The 14,218-nt window shown below is 41.2% G+C and overlaps 1 protein-coding gene and 1 pseudogene across 1 annotated transcript; both read left to right on the forward strand.

Moving 5' to 3' along the window:
- The first annotated feature begins 223 nt into the window (after positions 1 to 223).
- On the forward strand, positions 224 to 3,025 carry LOC147453485 (uncharacterized). Its single transcript, XM_086515664.1, has 3 exons — positions 224 to 465; positions 581 to 1,032; positions 1,118 to 3,025. Exons 1-3 carry the CDS (start codon positions 404 to 406, stop codon positions 2,782 to 2,784), a joined length of 2,181 nt encoding a protein of 726 aa, XP_086371790.1. The 5' UTR covers positions 224 to 403; the 3' UTR covers positions 2,785 to 3,025.
- A 947-nt stretch (positions 3,026 to 3,972) lies between these two features.
- On the forward strand, positions 3,973 to 5,057 carry LOC147453486 (uncharacterized; annotated as a pseudogene).
- Positions 5,058 to 14,218: the final 9,161 nt, after the last annotated feature.

The raw sequence follows: 14,218 nt of genomic DNA on the forward strand, positions 1-14,218 counted from the left end.
ATTTAGTCAGCAAAAAGAGAAGGTATCTCTATAGCCTTTTGCCCTTTGGGTTGGCCAAAAAGCTGGTTTTGACTCTTGAGGATGAGGTAAAAGAAAAAGGCCATGTAGTAAATAGTATAAAATTAGAAAAGTGGCTTTGAAGGGTTCAGGCGGCTTCGAAAAATCAAGAGGGGGCTTTGTAGATTGTAAATTTGTAGGGCCTTCAAAAAATCAGAGAAGGACTTTGTCTGAAAAGTAGAGACGTTATGCTCGCGTAGCTGCTAAGCGATTTCTTGAGAGCCGAGGCGTGGTTGAGTCGAGCTGGCCCCCCCTATAAACTGAGCAAAGCTTCAGGGAAGCAAAGGAACAAGAAGGGCTCGGTTCATTCATTTCAAGGAAGGAGCTGCCCCGGTAATCTGCAGTTATGGAGGATGCCATTCATAATCATGGGCATGTGGTGGCTGTGGAAGGCAAGGCAGAGGGCAGGTAAACGTCATGAAGCATGATTCTACTTTGATGTACAATTTTGGTCAAATTGAGACCACACACACGCGCACGCACACACTCAACTCTCGTTTAATCTTCTTTCTGTCTAATATAGAGAAGGAGACCAAGCTAAGACAGAAGAGGCGCTGAAGGTGACGGATGTGAAGGATCCTCACTGGAGATGGCCTAGTCATCAGAAGTGGTACTGTCATATGGAGGGGGTGTGGAAGACCAAAGATACAACCATGTCAGATGAGGGCAAAAACCTACAAGATGGCCTCCAATGTCCCTTCGAGGTGAACACAACCCTCAAGGAACAGAATGAGGACCTTTCTGAGGTTCATGTCAAGCTCCGCTCGCCGTATCTCATTGCTGTGCTTCGCAAATACTTGCCACAAGTGGCAGAGTCCCTCTACTCTGACGAGCCCGATATTGATGCCAAGGACCTCATTGGCATTCGGAACTCTCTCCAAGATGAACTAAAGGTAACTCAGGATCCATCCAGCAAAGCTCGTCCGCAAGGTGATGGAAGCAACAGTGTCTGTAAAGATGAAGTGGCTATGCTAGGTTTACATCTCTCTGATCTCCTCTTGCTTTCTGGGACACTTGCAGACATTTGCTTATTGACCCCATTACATATATTTTTTTGCAGGTAGCAATGAGTGCGCTGCGGATGGCAAGTATGAAGTTGCCCAACATGGCAGCAATGTTGCTAATGGTGTTGTTGATGGCGAAGATGAAGCACTTGCTAACATCCACCTTCAGCACCTGCTTCGTTTTCTAGATGCCCAATTTAAGGATGTCTTTGCCAAATATGCTTGGATGAAGCAGGAGGGCCTTGTCTCGTACAACATGCTGTGGGCCTTTCTTATCCCGGGCATTGAAGTGCGTCGTATTTGCGACATCTCTGGCCAGACGTGCCAGGCTGTCATATGCGGAAAGGGGAAATACAATCATAAGTCATGGTCACCAGATAAAAATGGGTTCAAGATGAAGCTCAAGGTCACAGACTTCAATGGAGAGAGCTTCCGCTACTGCACCATGAAGTATAAGATTCCAGAATTTGATGGTGAAGTGCCCTTCACATCTTTACCTGTTTGTCCATGGTCTTTCTTTTCAAGCCAAGAGCAGCATGACCTGACAGACTGTCTTCAACAGCGCGGACAGCTCTTCTACGATTATGCTGTGAAGGAGCCTTTCCGTTTCATGCATTTCAGGGGATCCCTGGGATTTTACGAAAGCAATTTCATGGGATGCTTCCAATTGAGAAGGGTAAATGCAGATGGGCGGGTGATGGTAGATCTGCTAAGCTTGGCAAGGGCAAATCCTGATTGGCCGTTGCAAAATGCACAACCACCCTCAGAGTTGCTGAGAGACGTTGCGGAGAAGGAGGTTGAAACAACAAAGAAGAGAAAGCAGCCCACTGAAGATCAGCTTCTGAGTGCACCTGCCATTGTGTATGGGTTCTCCTTTAGCATTAAGAAATGGGGCTGTTTTGATGTGGGGGGGCTCAGGGAGATAACCTTTGAGGATCAAGCTTATGACCAGCTGATCATGAAGAGTGCAAAGCAGAAAGAGATGCTTAAAGCCATTGTGACAACTCATCTGGCACTGAAAGGGGAGAAGGGCACCCGGAGTGTGGATGTTGTAGCACAGAAAGGCGAGGGATGTGTGGTGCTTTGTTATGGGCCACCTGGCACCGGTAAGACCTTGACAGCGGAATCGCTGGCGGAGACACTGCGAAGGCCATTGTGGGCCATTGGTGCATTTGAATTGGGAGAGGACCCGGGCGATTTGGAGAAGAGCTTGAGCCAAGTGTTTAGCACAGCGTTGAGGTGGCGTGCTATTGTGCTCCTGGATGAGGCAGATGGTTATTTGGAGCGACGGGCATTCAATGTGGACGTGAGGCGCAATCTGATGACCGGTGTCTTCCTCCGATTGTTAGAATACTATGCTGGCGTTCTCTTCTTGACCAGCAATCGAGTGGGTGCATTTGATGAGGCATTTTTGTCTCGCATCTCGCTTTGCATCCGATATCCCCCCCTGGATGATGAGCGGCGAGGCTCGGTCTGGCGATCTCTACTGGCAAGAGCTGGCATAGCCTTCAGTGAGGACAATGTCAATTGCCTGCTACAATGCGGGCAACCTCTCAATGGACGAGAGATTCGCAATATTATTTCTCTTGCTCATAACTGGGCTCATAGTCGTGCACAGCCCCTCAGCATTGATGATGTGCATGATGCGCTCCAGATTGTGACCGCAGGCTGCAAAGAGCTTCTCAAAGACCTTAATGAATCTTCCACAGTAATTGCACCTTGAGCACCAGTACATTAATGGTAATTCTGATGATATATAATGCAATTATGGCATTCTGATCATATATATCCGGGCAAATTATGTAATCAAGCAATTTACCATAACCTCCATCCACATACTTCATGTCCAAATATGCGTTCCATAATCATCTCTGTGGTTAATTACCTAGATGAAGCTACAGCCTACGAGTCATGTACTTTGATGTGCTACTTGAGCAAGCTACTCTTTTGTCTCAGGATTCAAACCTTTCTGAAGAGCAAATTGCAAAAGACTTGCTTGTGAATTTTTTTTATTTTGTTTCTTTGTGGTCTAAAATCAAGGAAATTGTTTGATACATGAGACCATGTGTTAATGAGTTATCTATTATCAAACTCAAGTAAGTGCAGCGACTACAACAAAGTAATGAAGTAAGTGTGTGTAATTCATGAGCTATGACTGGCTATAGACTAGCTCTCATAGATGACATCTAAGATTAGCCTCAGAGTAAGTGTGTGTGCATGCACAAATTAGACACTAGGGCTCCTTGTCCAAAGCCAGACCCATTGTCTAAAACTTGAAGGTTATGTTTATCAACATTAACAAAGGCCATGAGTTCTGTGAAGATTGTGTTTATGGTAAACAAAAGAGGGGAAAATTTCAAAATTTTGGAAATGAAAGAAAAAATTTGCTACTTGAGTTGGTTCATTCTGACGTTTCGGGTCCTGCAAGTACACCATCACTTGATGGCTCATTGTACTATGTAACATTCATAGTTGATGTGACCCGAAACGATGTAAAATTTGCTACTTGAGTTGGTTCATTTTGACGTTTCGAGTCCTGCAAGTACACCATCACTTGATGGCTCATTGTACGATGTAACATTCATAGACGATGTAACATTCATAGAGGATATGACTAGGTCTAGCGTTGAATTATATGCATAGTTGAATAATCTTATGGCATTGAGGCTGGATAGAGTGCAAAGGAAAAACAAATCTTTGTATGTGGAATGTTTGTCACTGCATGAATTGCCTACAATCTCATGCGAGGGTCTTATGGGAGATAGCATTACTGAATTTTTTGAAAAAAATGAGTAGTTACAAAGGAAATGCTCCTAAAATTCTTTAACAAATAAACTTGCATCCATAGAGTAGCTTAAAAATGGTTATTAACCTAAGAAAAAACCTGAATATCATAGTAAAGGCTGTAGACATGGGCACATCGTGTAGGTGTTGGATGACGATAAGCTGATAAAATGTTGGTTTTCTGGCTATGGCCATAGTGAAGGACTGTCGTCATGCTAAGGACTTTCTTTACTCTTGTTTGAAAATAGGATCACAAAAGAAAAGAACACGTTTCTATGTTATGGTGTGATTGCATAGAGATGTGGTGTTCTGGACTTGGAAAAAAAGGACATACTTTTTTTGACTATGGCTTAGAAAACAAGAACACTTTTCTATGTTTTCGTTATTCTACACACACCAAGCAAATCTGTTCATTTCTTTGCGTGGTTGTTTGATGCCTAGTGTAATTGTAAACTTGTAATTGGGTTAGCTTTGAGCCCTTACAACCTCATGTAAGGATCTCATAAGAGATGGCTACGATTATTTTTTGAAAATATTAGCCTCATACTTGAACCAAATTCGATGAACTATTTCACAGAAACTCTTTTTGATGAAGGTAAGTATACATTGGTGAATTCAAGACGGTAAACACGTTTTTGATGTTGTGAGTGCCTTTGAATTGGGAGAGGAGCTGGGCGATTTGGAGAAGAGCTTGAGCCAAGTGCTTAGCACATCATTGTGCCCTTGGATGAGGCATATGGTGTTTGGAGTGCCAGGCATTCAATGTGGACGTGAAGCGCATCTGATGACTGGTGTCTTTCTCCAATTGTTAGAATACTATGCTGGTGTTCTCTTCTGGACCACCAGCCGAGTGGGTGCATTTGATGAGGCATTTTTTTGTCTCGCATCTTGCTCTGCGTCCGATACTCCCCCCTGGATGATGAGCGGCAAGGCTCGATCTAGCAAGAGCTGGCTCGGTCTGGCGATCTCTACTGGCAAGAGCTGGCATAGCCTTCAGTGAGGACAATCTCAATTTCCTTCTACCTACAATGCGGGCAATCTCTCAACGGGTGCGAGATTCGCAATATTATTTCTCTCTCTCATAACTGGGCTCATAGCCATGCGCAACCCCTTAGCATTGATGATGTGCATGATGTGCTCCAGCTTCTGACCGCAGGCTGCAAAGAGCTTCTCAAAGACCTTAATGAATCTTTCACAGTAATTGCACCTTGAGCACCAATACATTAATGGTAATTCTGATGATAGTAGAGCGAATTATGTAATGCAATTATGGCATTCTGATCATATACAGGAGGGCAAATTATGTAATCTAGCAATTTACCATAACCTCCATCCACATCCTTCATGTCCAAATATGCTTGACTTGAGCAAAATTTTTCGTCCCTCAGCGTTTTGTCCACTTTAAAGTTTAGAGTGTCCTTGCACTATGTAGGTAGTGATGTTTTTTTCTTTTAGTACTAGGAGCATTCCCGCTCATGATGATACAAAGCACAAGCATGCCTTTTTGTAATGATATAAAACACGTCTGTGAGCGCCATCTTAGTCACTTGATCACATTCAAACTCATCACCCAAGTCACGGTGGAAGAATGCTCAAGCAACCAACCTTTGGAAATTGCAAATTTGTTTTCTCTCCTCCAATTGGTGCTTCAAGTCCTAATAGAATTGAGGTACATCGTATAGCTTAAGTGATGAGAGCGTTTGTTGGTGCTTGCTATCAAATGTGGGGCATCAAGTTTAATACAAAAGAGTTCCTCTTTAATTAAATAGAATAGACCTATTTGTTAGAACTTAGAAGATAAGTGCAAGGCTGAGAGAGAGAGAGAGAGAGAGAGAGAGAGAGAGGCTGCATCATTTTCTCTATCTTCTTTTAAACTTTCCCATCAATCTCCTTCATTGCTTTTGTCTTCTAAGATCGTATCGTTTCTGTCATTGTTTTTGGGAGTCTTTCGAAAGTTTGCTGGGTGTGTTTGACCCGCTTGCATTTTTTTGTCTCTTCCCCTTGTTGGAATTGTGGGTTCCCCTTCTGATGAGCTACTCGGCATAACTTGAACTACATTTATGGTTGCCTTCCCTTTGTTAGCTGGATTCCTTGAACAATCATCTGTAAAATATCCGCCGTTGCAACCACATTGTAAGCAATGTGCCTCGATTGGTCTAGCATTCTTATCTGGCTCAGGACACTCATTTTTTCAGTGGTCATCTAATCTACAACTATGGAAATTCTTGGTCTTTGGTTCATGCATTGGTTTCATCATGGGTGGTCTAGCCCATTGGTTTGCAATGAAGTAAACTCGTGCTTTATCCGCAGGCGCCTGATAAACTTTTTCTACTATCATGATAGGAGTTCAATGAGTGTACCACTTGTCCTCTATTCCCACAGTTGCAGAACTCGCTTCATTATACATCGTGATTGGTACTAAGGCCTGCTCCTCCACTTGCCCTTTAGGCAGCATGTACTTGAATGGTACAACATTGTTTCTTGGTAGAGGTGGCTGGTGCCCTAATATGGGTTATGGTCTCTCTATAGCCATTGGTCATTTTTGAATTGTGCCATATTTGGCATATACCTATACATGGGTTGTCCTTGTTGTCTCAATGGTACATACTGGACATTTTTGTCATATTTAGGCTTATAATAACACTCGTTCCTTTTATGATTTTTCCATTTTCCTTTGATGATTCAATGGTCAATGTTGTCCCATAGGTTGCTCCTATGGTGGACCCTGTTTTGGCTCTCTCATAGGCATCCTTTGCATGTTGGTCATCATGTCGCTCATGTGCTTAAGCATGTCCTCCAAAGCATTAACAAGAGCTTCCATAATTGGTCCTACTTGTGCTAGCACAGTAGGTGTGGTCTGCTCATTATTCTGTGCATTCTTAACAATGCTTTCTTCATTAAAAATCTCGCGAATGTCATCCAAGTCAATTGCATCCATGTTGCATGCTTCCCAAGTTGTATGTTTCTTACTATACAAAATAGCATGTAAATCCTTGTTAAGCAATCCCTCTAGGAATAATGTGACAAGCCTCTCCTCGATTGGAATTTCCAACTCCGGGAATCTATTAATGTATTTCTTCATACGACTCACACAACCTCTTACAGTTTCGCATTGTTTTTGCTTGAAGATGTAGATTTGAGCCATGTTGCTACGCTTGATTCCCATTTTTGAGTAAGCGGGAAAAAATATCATAGCCAAATTTGGTCGTAGGTATGGTCTTAAACCAAGTCAAATCTTTTCCTCTAAAAGCATCCCAAATCCCTCAAAGTGCATGTGGAAGTCTGTTATATTTTCAACTCTAAGAACTTGTCTGAAGCTGGCCAAATGGTCATACGGATCCCCTGACCCGCTGTATTTTTTGACTCATTTCTAAAAATCAACTGGTTTGACTCTACGGTGATATTCTACACCCGCTCTTTTGGCGAGTGTTTCTCCCATTAAGCCTTCAAACCAGTAACTTGGTAGGTGTGACTTGTGTGAACCTCCTCTTGTCCTTGCGTCACTTGTTCTTCCCCGGGTTAAAGGTGATTTCCGTGTCTCTACCCCAATTTTGATCACTGAGGTGACTATCTTGAGTCATACTTCCCCATTGATTGGCCGTGCTACTATATGCTCTCTCATTTGGCTCCAACTTCTGTTCCATTTTTCCATAATGACTTCTCAAATTGAGTATCCTTGATATTCTATCTGTTCAATCTCCTTTGGAGGCATCATAACAAAATTATTGTTATAACAATCCCTAAAGAGGTGGACAAGGAGGTTTGCTGAGCCCTTCTCTCTTATCTTGAAAACATACATGATTTTCAAGGATGTCAATTGCCATGGCTTGGCACGAGTAGTCTAGATCAAGTCCGTAACATTTTTGTCCTCCCAACAATAGACTCCAAGCCTTGGATTGTCGGTAGGTATGCGATTTAGAGATTTGGTGTCTATCAAGTCATATCCTTCTAGGTCTAGCACTGGCGGTCCTTCCTTCATGGCCATGTTTGGAATCAAAATGTCAACTTCCAATACCCATCTATCTACAATGTCATAATTTTGTTTTTTGAGGTATTGCATCTCGTTTTCATCCATATAGAATGTATCTTCCTTGTCCTCTCTAACCTCCTCTTCAAACTCAATAGTATGGTTATCCACCCTTACGATGTATTCCTTGTTAGGATCCATATAAATCTGGGCCTCGTGCTTGTTAGTCTTATTAAAGGTCATAATGTACTTGAACATGAGTGAGGTTCCAGTCCCTGATTGGGTCAAAAATAAGACATCTCAGAACTTGAGTCGGAGTAAGTATCGGGCACTTCTTCCGTTATAGTCTCTAAAGGTCTGCCTTGGTTTACACTCTCTTCGATGGATGCCCTACTCAGATTTGCTCCCAAAGTGCCAAGATTACCTAAAACCCTACTAGATCTCAAGTTCATAAACGGACACAAGCAATTAATAGAATCTTTAAACCTAGAAAGATGCTCTTTGGTTCTAGACACAATGCTTCTGAGTCGTGCCTTGCCCTTTTCTACCAAGATATGATTTCCTGCACACCAGCACTTCAAGCCATTTGTGATTCCACAAGTGTTAATTTGAATTCATAAAGTATTCGACAATTCCTATCACTAATCACTAGATTTATTCAATGAGACAAAGTCCAGTTAATGTGTGCAAGCTATCTTGTGCACGCCAAAGATGTCTACACTCTTTTTGAGAGATAGAATTTGACTTTGACCACTTGAATGGGTTCCTATGATTAGACAAAGCTAACCCTGATGCCAAGATCAAGAAATCACCATTCTGTTACAATTTCTATCTTCGGTGCATCAAGCATAATCTTTCACTATTTCAAGAGATTTTTGTCCAATATGATTTTCCAGGGGTTTCACATGTAATTTCAAGTGTCTCTACTTAGTTTCACAAAGTTTAGATTGTAGGTAAGTGTTTGAGTCACCTCCTTTTGTCCACTTTTGAAGGTTCTAGTCTTTGCACAGTATCAAAGTTGTTCAATCTTGCTCAAGAGCTCTATTATGTTCAAATGAGACTATGTGATTGGAAACTTCACAGTCTGATTTTCCCCAATGCTTGAAGCTTATCCATGCTCTAGTTTCAATGTTTGGTCAAAAGTAACTTTGCTTTCCCAAATTTCTCACAAAGGGCAGTTTTTACCAAGTTTGAGCCCAACCAGGTTTTCTAGTGGTTCAAAATGCACCAAAGTTAATAGGGATGGTCAAAACAAGTTGGTCTAACACACTGCAAGTTCAATGCAAGTTCAACCCCAAAAAGGCCCTGTTTATCTTTGACGCTCCAAAGATAACTTTGATAAATTTTTGGTGTTTTTCTAAAGAAATTCATATTAGATGCAATCCTGACTGTTTTTTTACTTACCCTACTCCTACATAACATAAAAAAGAGTGCAATATGTGGAAAAAAAATCAACTTCTAGTACCAAATCTCTAATTCTACCTAAGTCCTATCCTTCCTAACTACTTACTAGTCTCAAGGACCCTTCACCCAATCCTTCCAGCTTATCTAATGCTACTAAAGTCCTCATCGAGTATCCTTACCCTCAAGCACCTTACAACAATGATAAAGTCAAAACGTTTTTTACTCTAGTTCGACCTAAAGGAAGTAATGGAATTTTCAATGAATGCTTTGGGTTTTTCTCTAGTTTAAATTGCCTCGTCCCCAACAATGGTGCCAAAATGTCGGCCGGTTGCCTAGCCTCACCATATCAATGCTAGCAAAGCGAGAACCATAGACATTAAATATCAATCCGTGGGACGTAGCTGATCTGACTAGTGCATGGAGGCTATAAGAGATAGCCAATCTCTTGGAAAACCCAAGTCTAGTGTGCTCTCGCCTAGATCGATCTCAGGTGTTTGTCAAACACCAAATGCTAACCTTCTTATCGCAAACCTAATACGACAATTTTGTATAGCTTTAGTGCTCCAAATGCAACAAAACTTGCTACCTAGAATGTGTAGAGTATCCTCATCCACCTCCTGTGCTCAAAATCCATTTCAGACACTTGGGAAAAATCGCACCGAAGATAAACATCCTATTTTGGGTAGGTCAGTTTTGGCATTCAAAGCACTCTATAGCTGCCTTAGGATGTTCTCTATGTACTTCTATGGTCCAAAACCAATTTTGATGTGTGTATGGAGCATAAGGAATGAAAACAACTCGTAGACAGATACTACTAAAAACACAAATTTATCATGAAAGACTTATATAGAAAGGAAGATCTTTCACGTGTAAGTGCGTTGGTATGCTCAAAACTGCAATGCAACTTCACACAAGGGAGACACAAAGAAATGAAATAGGAGAGACTTCACCGAATTGTACTGCAAAGTATGCTCACTTTCATTATCCCAAAAACTTAAGTCCAAAGTTACAAAATTTACTTTTGTACCTTAGCCAAGGTATGAAAAATGAAACCCTGACTAAATGGCTACATATAAAAGGTTAGAAACTAAAAATAATTACAACATTAAAAGCTCTTGGCCCCTTTTTCACTTTTGGCAATTAAATGTGACACGACTGGTTTGGACTTTGATGGAATTCAAATGAATAAATGGGCTTTTGATACAATAAGTGACTAACGCGATAAAAAGATGGTAGTGATGATCATGTTAGCGAAGCATCTAACACAGATCCAGTGCTTGTTTTTCCAGATCTCTCTAAGTCATTTGTAGTGCAGTCAGGTGCATGTAGAAACAAAATTGGTGTTGTCTTGATGCATCATGACTGAGTCATGGCATATGAGAGTAGAGTACTCTCTTACACTAAAAAGACCTATAAAGTTTATGAGAAAGATTTGTTGGCTATAAGCCCTTTTCACTTGGAAACACTATTTGCTTGGTGCTGATTTTGTAGTGCAAACGAATCACCTGACTCTTGAATACTTTCTCACACAAGGAAAGTTGTAAGAGAAACACATGTGTTATTGGGCAAATTTTCATCAATGTTCCATTTTCAGATAGTGCATGTGGAAGGCAGAAAAATGTGTTTTTTGATGCCTTATCTTGCAAACCACAAGTGTCAGATGTTTCAAATATCCATATAAGCTCGGAGCCCAAACTTCTAGAGAGGGTGTGGACTCAAGGGCTATGACTATAGTATTTAAATGTAAGAAAAGAGATTGTGAGACTAGGCAAGAGTCTAAAAATTTTCTATACCCAAGGGGGCTTCTTGAGCATGTATATTGTAGGCAATACACACCCCAAGTGTACGAAGTAGGAAAGTAGCATGAATCCTTGGAAAAGACTAATCCAAGACGGAGATAGCTAGATGGGAATAATAGTGAGGCATGCTAGTTAGTGGGTCTTTTGCATGGAGTAAGTGTGTGTGTGTTCTCTCTCATGCCCCTACTTGTAGGGATCGCCCCCCCTTGTGTAGGGATGTGTTTGACTTTTTGGAACACCTCAAGCCCCTCAAGCACCTTACTCAAAAAGCACGACAAGCACTTCAAGCACCTTAGTCAGCAAAAACGACAAGCACCTCAATTTTGGTCCGGGTTTCCACCTCAAGAACAACCCTAGCTTGCCTAAGGTCCTAGGTCTAAGGACTTTTAACACTAACCTTTGGAGTTCTTTAATGAAGCTAACCGTAAGTTCTTTCAAGCTCCATTAGCTAGCATTGCTCTTTGACAGACCGTGTCTCATTTGGACCCATTGACTTTGGCTCCGTGTCGAGATAGATCCATAAGCACATATCTATATTCTAACTCTTGTTCCCATTTATTCTCTCACATTAAATGACCAGTTTAATATGAAAAAATCATTTGGGTTAGTTAGATATTAGATTTTATGACGTTAATATTAATGCTTGAGCAAAGTTACAACCGCGGGCCCTCTTTGCTCAAATGATCGTCAACACATTGAGTAAAAAGAGTGGCGTTGGGTTCTTATTTTAAGGCCCTTAGCCTCAAAATCAAAAAGCAGGTACATGAAAAGCTACAAACTCAAAAGAAACTGGTCCAAAAGCAACTAGCAAAAATCCGTATAGTTGTCCACATGAACATGTCAACATGTTCTCTGAGATCGTCTGTACACTTTTGCCACATCATCAAGACTACCATGTCATCATTTTTGGCATTCCCCGTCTTGAAAGAATTGTAATAGCCCTCGATCATGCCTGCAAAATTAGACATAAGCCATAAAAAAGTTCATGACTCTAAGTACTGATGCACTAGACGACACAAATCTAGCACTTGTACAAAGACGACAGTCATATCACATCACATTCAAGTCATATTACATAAAATCCATTCAAACCTAGGACCATGATTCGTTGCAACGTGTTTAGTAATTGCATATAGATCCACACTGGACCTCATTGATGTCGGATTAACTAATACTTATTGCAATCATGTCCATAGATTCCTCAAGATCAAAATGATGCAGTCATTTTGTCAATCATTCCATCTTTCAATCTTGCACTCAAGCACAATCACATGTGTGAGTAATCAAAATCAGATTCATTTTTGGGAATTCCAGTTCATCAATCACACACTGAGCTCATACTGAACAGATTTTTTCAATCATTCAATCTAGTCGTCTTATTGTTGTGTAGCCATCTCATCCCCTCGGGAACTCTTGTTGCACTCACCACAGTATCCAGTCAGATCATTCAGCATTGGACCTGGGATATTTCCAATAGGGCACGACCAAGAAGCACTTGGCTATTGGCAGCAAATACGGAGTGGGATTTTCCTTGGCTATAATCACAAATCACTTATAGTTGCATCATGAAGGCATATGGAATTATGCAAGAGGTTGACATGGGAAATTCAAGTGAGATTGTCTAGAATGTTGATGACCTCAAGTCTAGAATGCTTATAGTTTCTTGAAGTAGGATATTTCAAAGATCCAAGAAGCTACTTGGTCGTCTTAGCAAATGTGTGATGAGGGTTTACATGTAGTGTGTGATCACCTATGCTTGCACATGGGAGGCATGTGACATTATGTATGAAGTTGTCAGTGGCAAATGTAAAATGAAATTGATGGGAGAGTCTTGGAAGGTATTACTTCTAAGTAATTGTTAACTCCAGACAAAGAGCTTCTTTGTACATTGAGTCTTTTGAAATGCACTTACTCAAGGATATTCCTAGCAAGGGCAGGCCAAGGAGAACTGAGCTGCTTTTAACGGAAGCAACAAAGCAGCATCTCACCAAGTGCAATCATTTCATAGTAAAGTGACCAAATGAGTTTTGATTTCATGATAAAGAAGCATGGCATTGCACCAAGCAAATACATACATTTGCATGTGTGATCTTTAGGATATGAAAGGCTCTTGACAAAGCTATGAAAGTAATCAAGATGATGCCAAATGAGGGCAATGCTAGGAATCTCTCGATATCGACTATCTTTGGAAGAGCTAGGAATCTATGGTTGTTTTCAGCACATGCTCCCTTTCAAAGACAATCTCATAAGCAATGCCAAGGAGTCAATAGAGGTTTTCCGAAGCATGTCAAGAAATAGGGAGATGCAATCCCCTATGATTGCATCTTGAATGATGGAGAATTATTAAAGAAAGTAATTATTGAAGAATTATTGAATGATGGAGAATTATTGAAGAATTATTGGAGAGTGAATTTTTCCACTTTTGAACTGCAAAGGTCCCATTGTAGAGGAATCGTTAACCTCCTTCATGTGTTGGGGGGGATGTTCACAAGCAAAGGAGATTATCTTGTATTTGTGTGTTGTAACCAGAACACCTCCCTAGGTTTGAGGCAAAGATGAGTGTGTGTGTGTGTGTGTGTGTGTGTGTGCACATCTAACAAAGGAATGCTTGAGGACGCAATGAGGCCGAGCTGCATGCGAGAGAAGCTTACTTTTGTAGGGCCAAAGTTGGTTGAAGTGGTGCCCATGTGCAACGTACTGAAGTTTATTCGCATGTGTTTAGGATTGACTTCATAAAGCATTGCTAATTCTGCACTTAAGGCAGGTGTGGACACTCAGTTTTTAGAGTTTCTTTTACAATTTGAATTCTCGGCTAATCTACAAAGCATTCCTCAAGAGCAACAATTGAAGTGTGTAATATATGAGCAAGCTATCATGAGAGAGAGAGAGAGAGAGAGAGAGAGAGAGAGAGAGAGAGAGAGAGAGAGAGAGAGAGAGAGAGAGAGAGAGAGAGAGAGAGAGAGAGAGAGAGAGAGAGAGAGAGATAGGTTATGTGCGTTTTATGAAAGCCGATGGGGCTCCCAAAGAAAACTGACAAAGTGTCAAATGACCCTCAAGGGCTCATTTATCCATATCCCTATAAGCTCCGAGCCCAAACTTCTAGAGAGGGTGTGGACTCAAGGGCTATGAATATAGTATTTGAATGTAAGAAAAGAGATTGTGAGACTAGGCAAGAGTCTACAATTGTTCTATACCCAAGGGGG

The sequence above is a fragment of the Adiantum capillus-veneris genome, chromosome 7, assembly GCF_014529385.1.
Source record: "Adiantum capillus-veneris isolate H3 chromosome 7, ASM1452938v2, whole genome shotgun sequence".
Lineage (NCBI taxonomy): Eukaryota > Viridiplantae > Streptophyta > Polypodiopsida > Polypodiales > Pteridaceae > Adiantum > Adiantum capillus-veneris.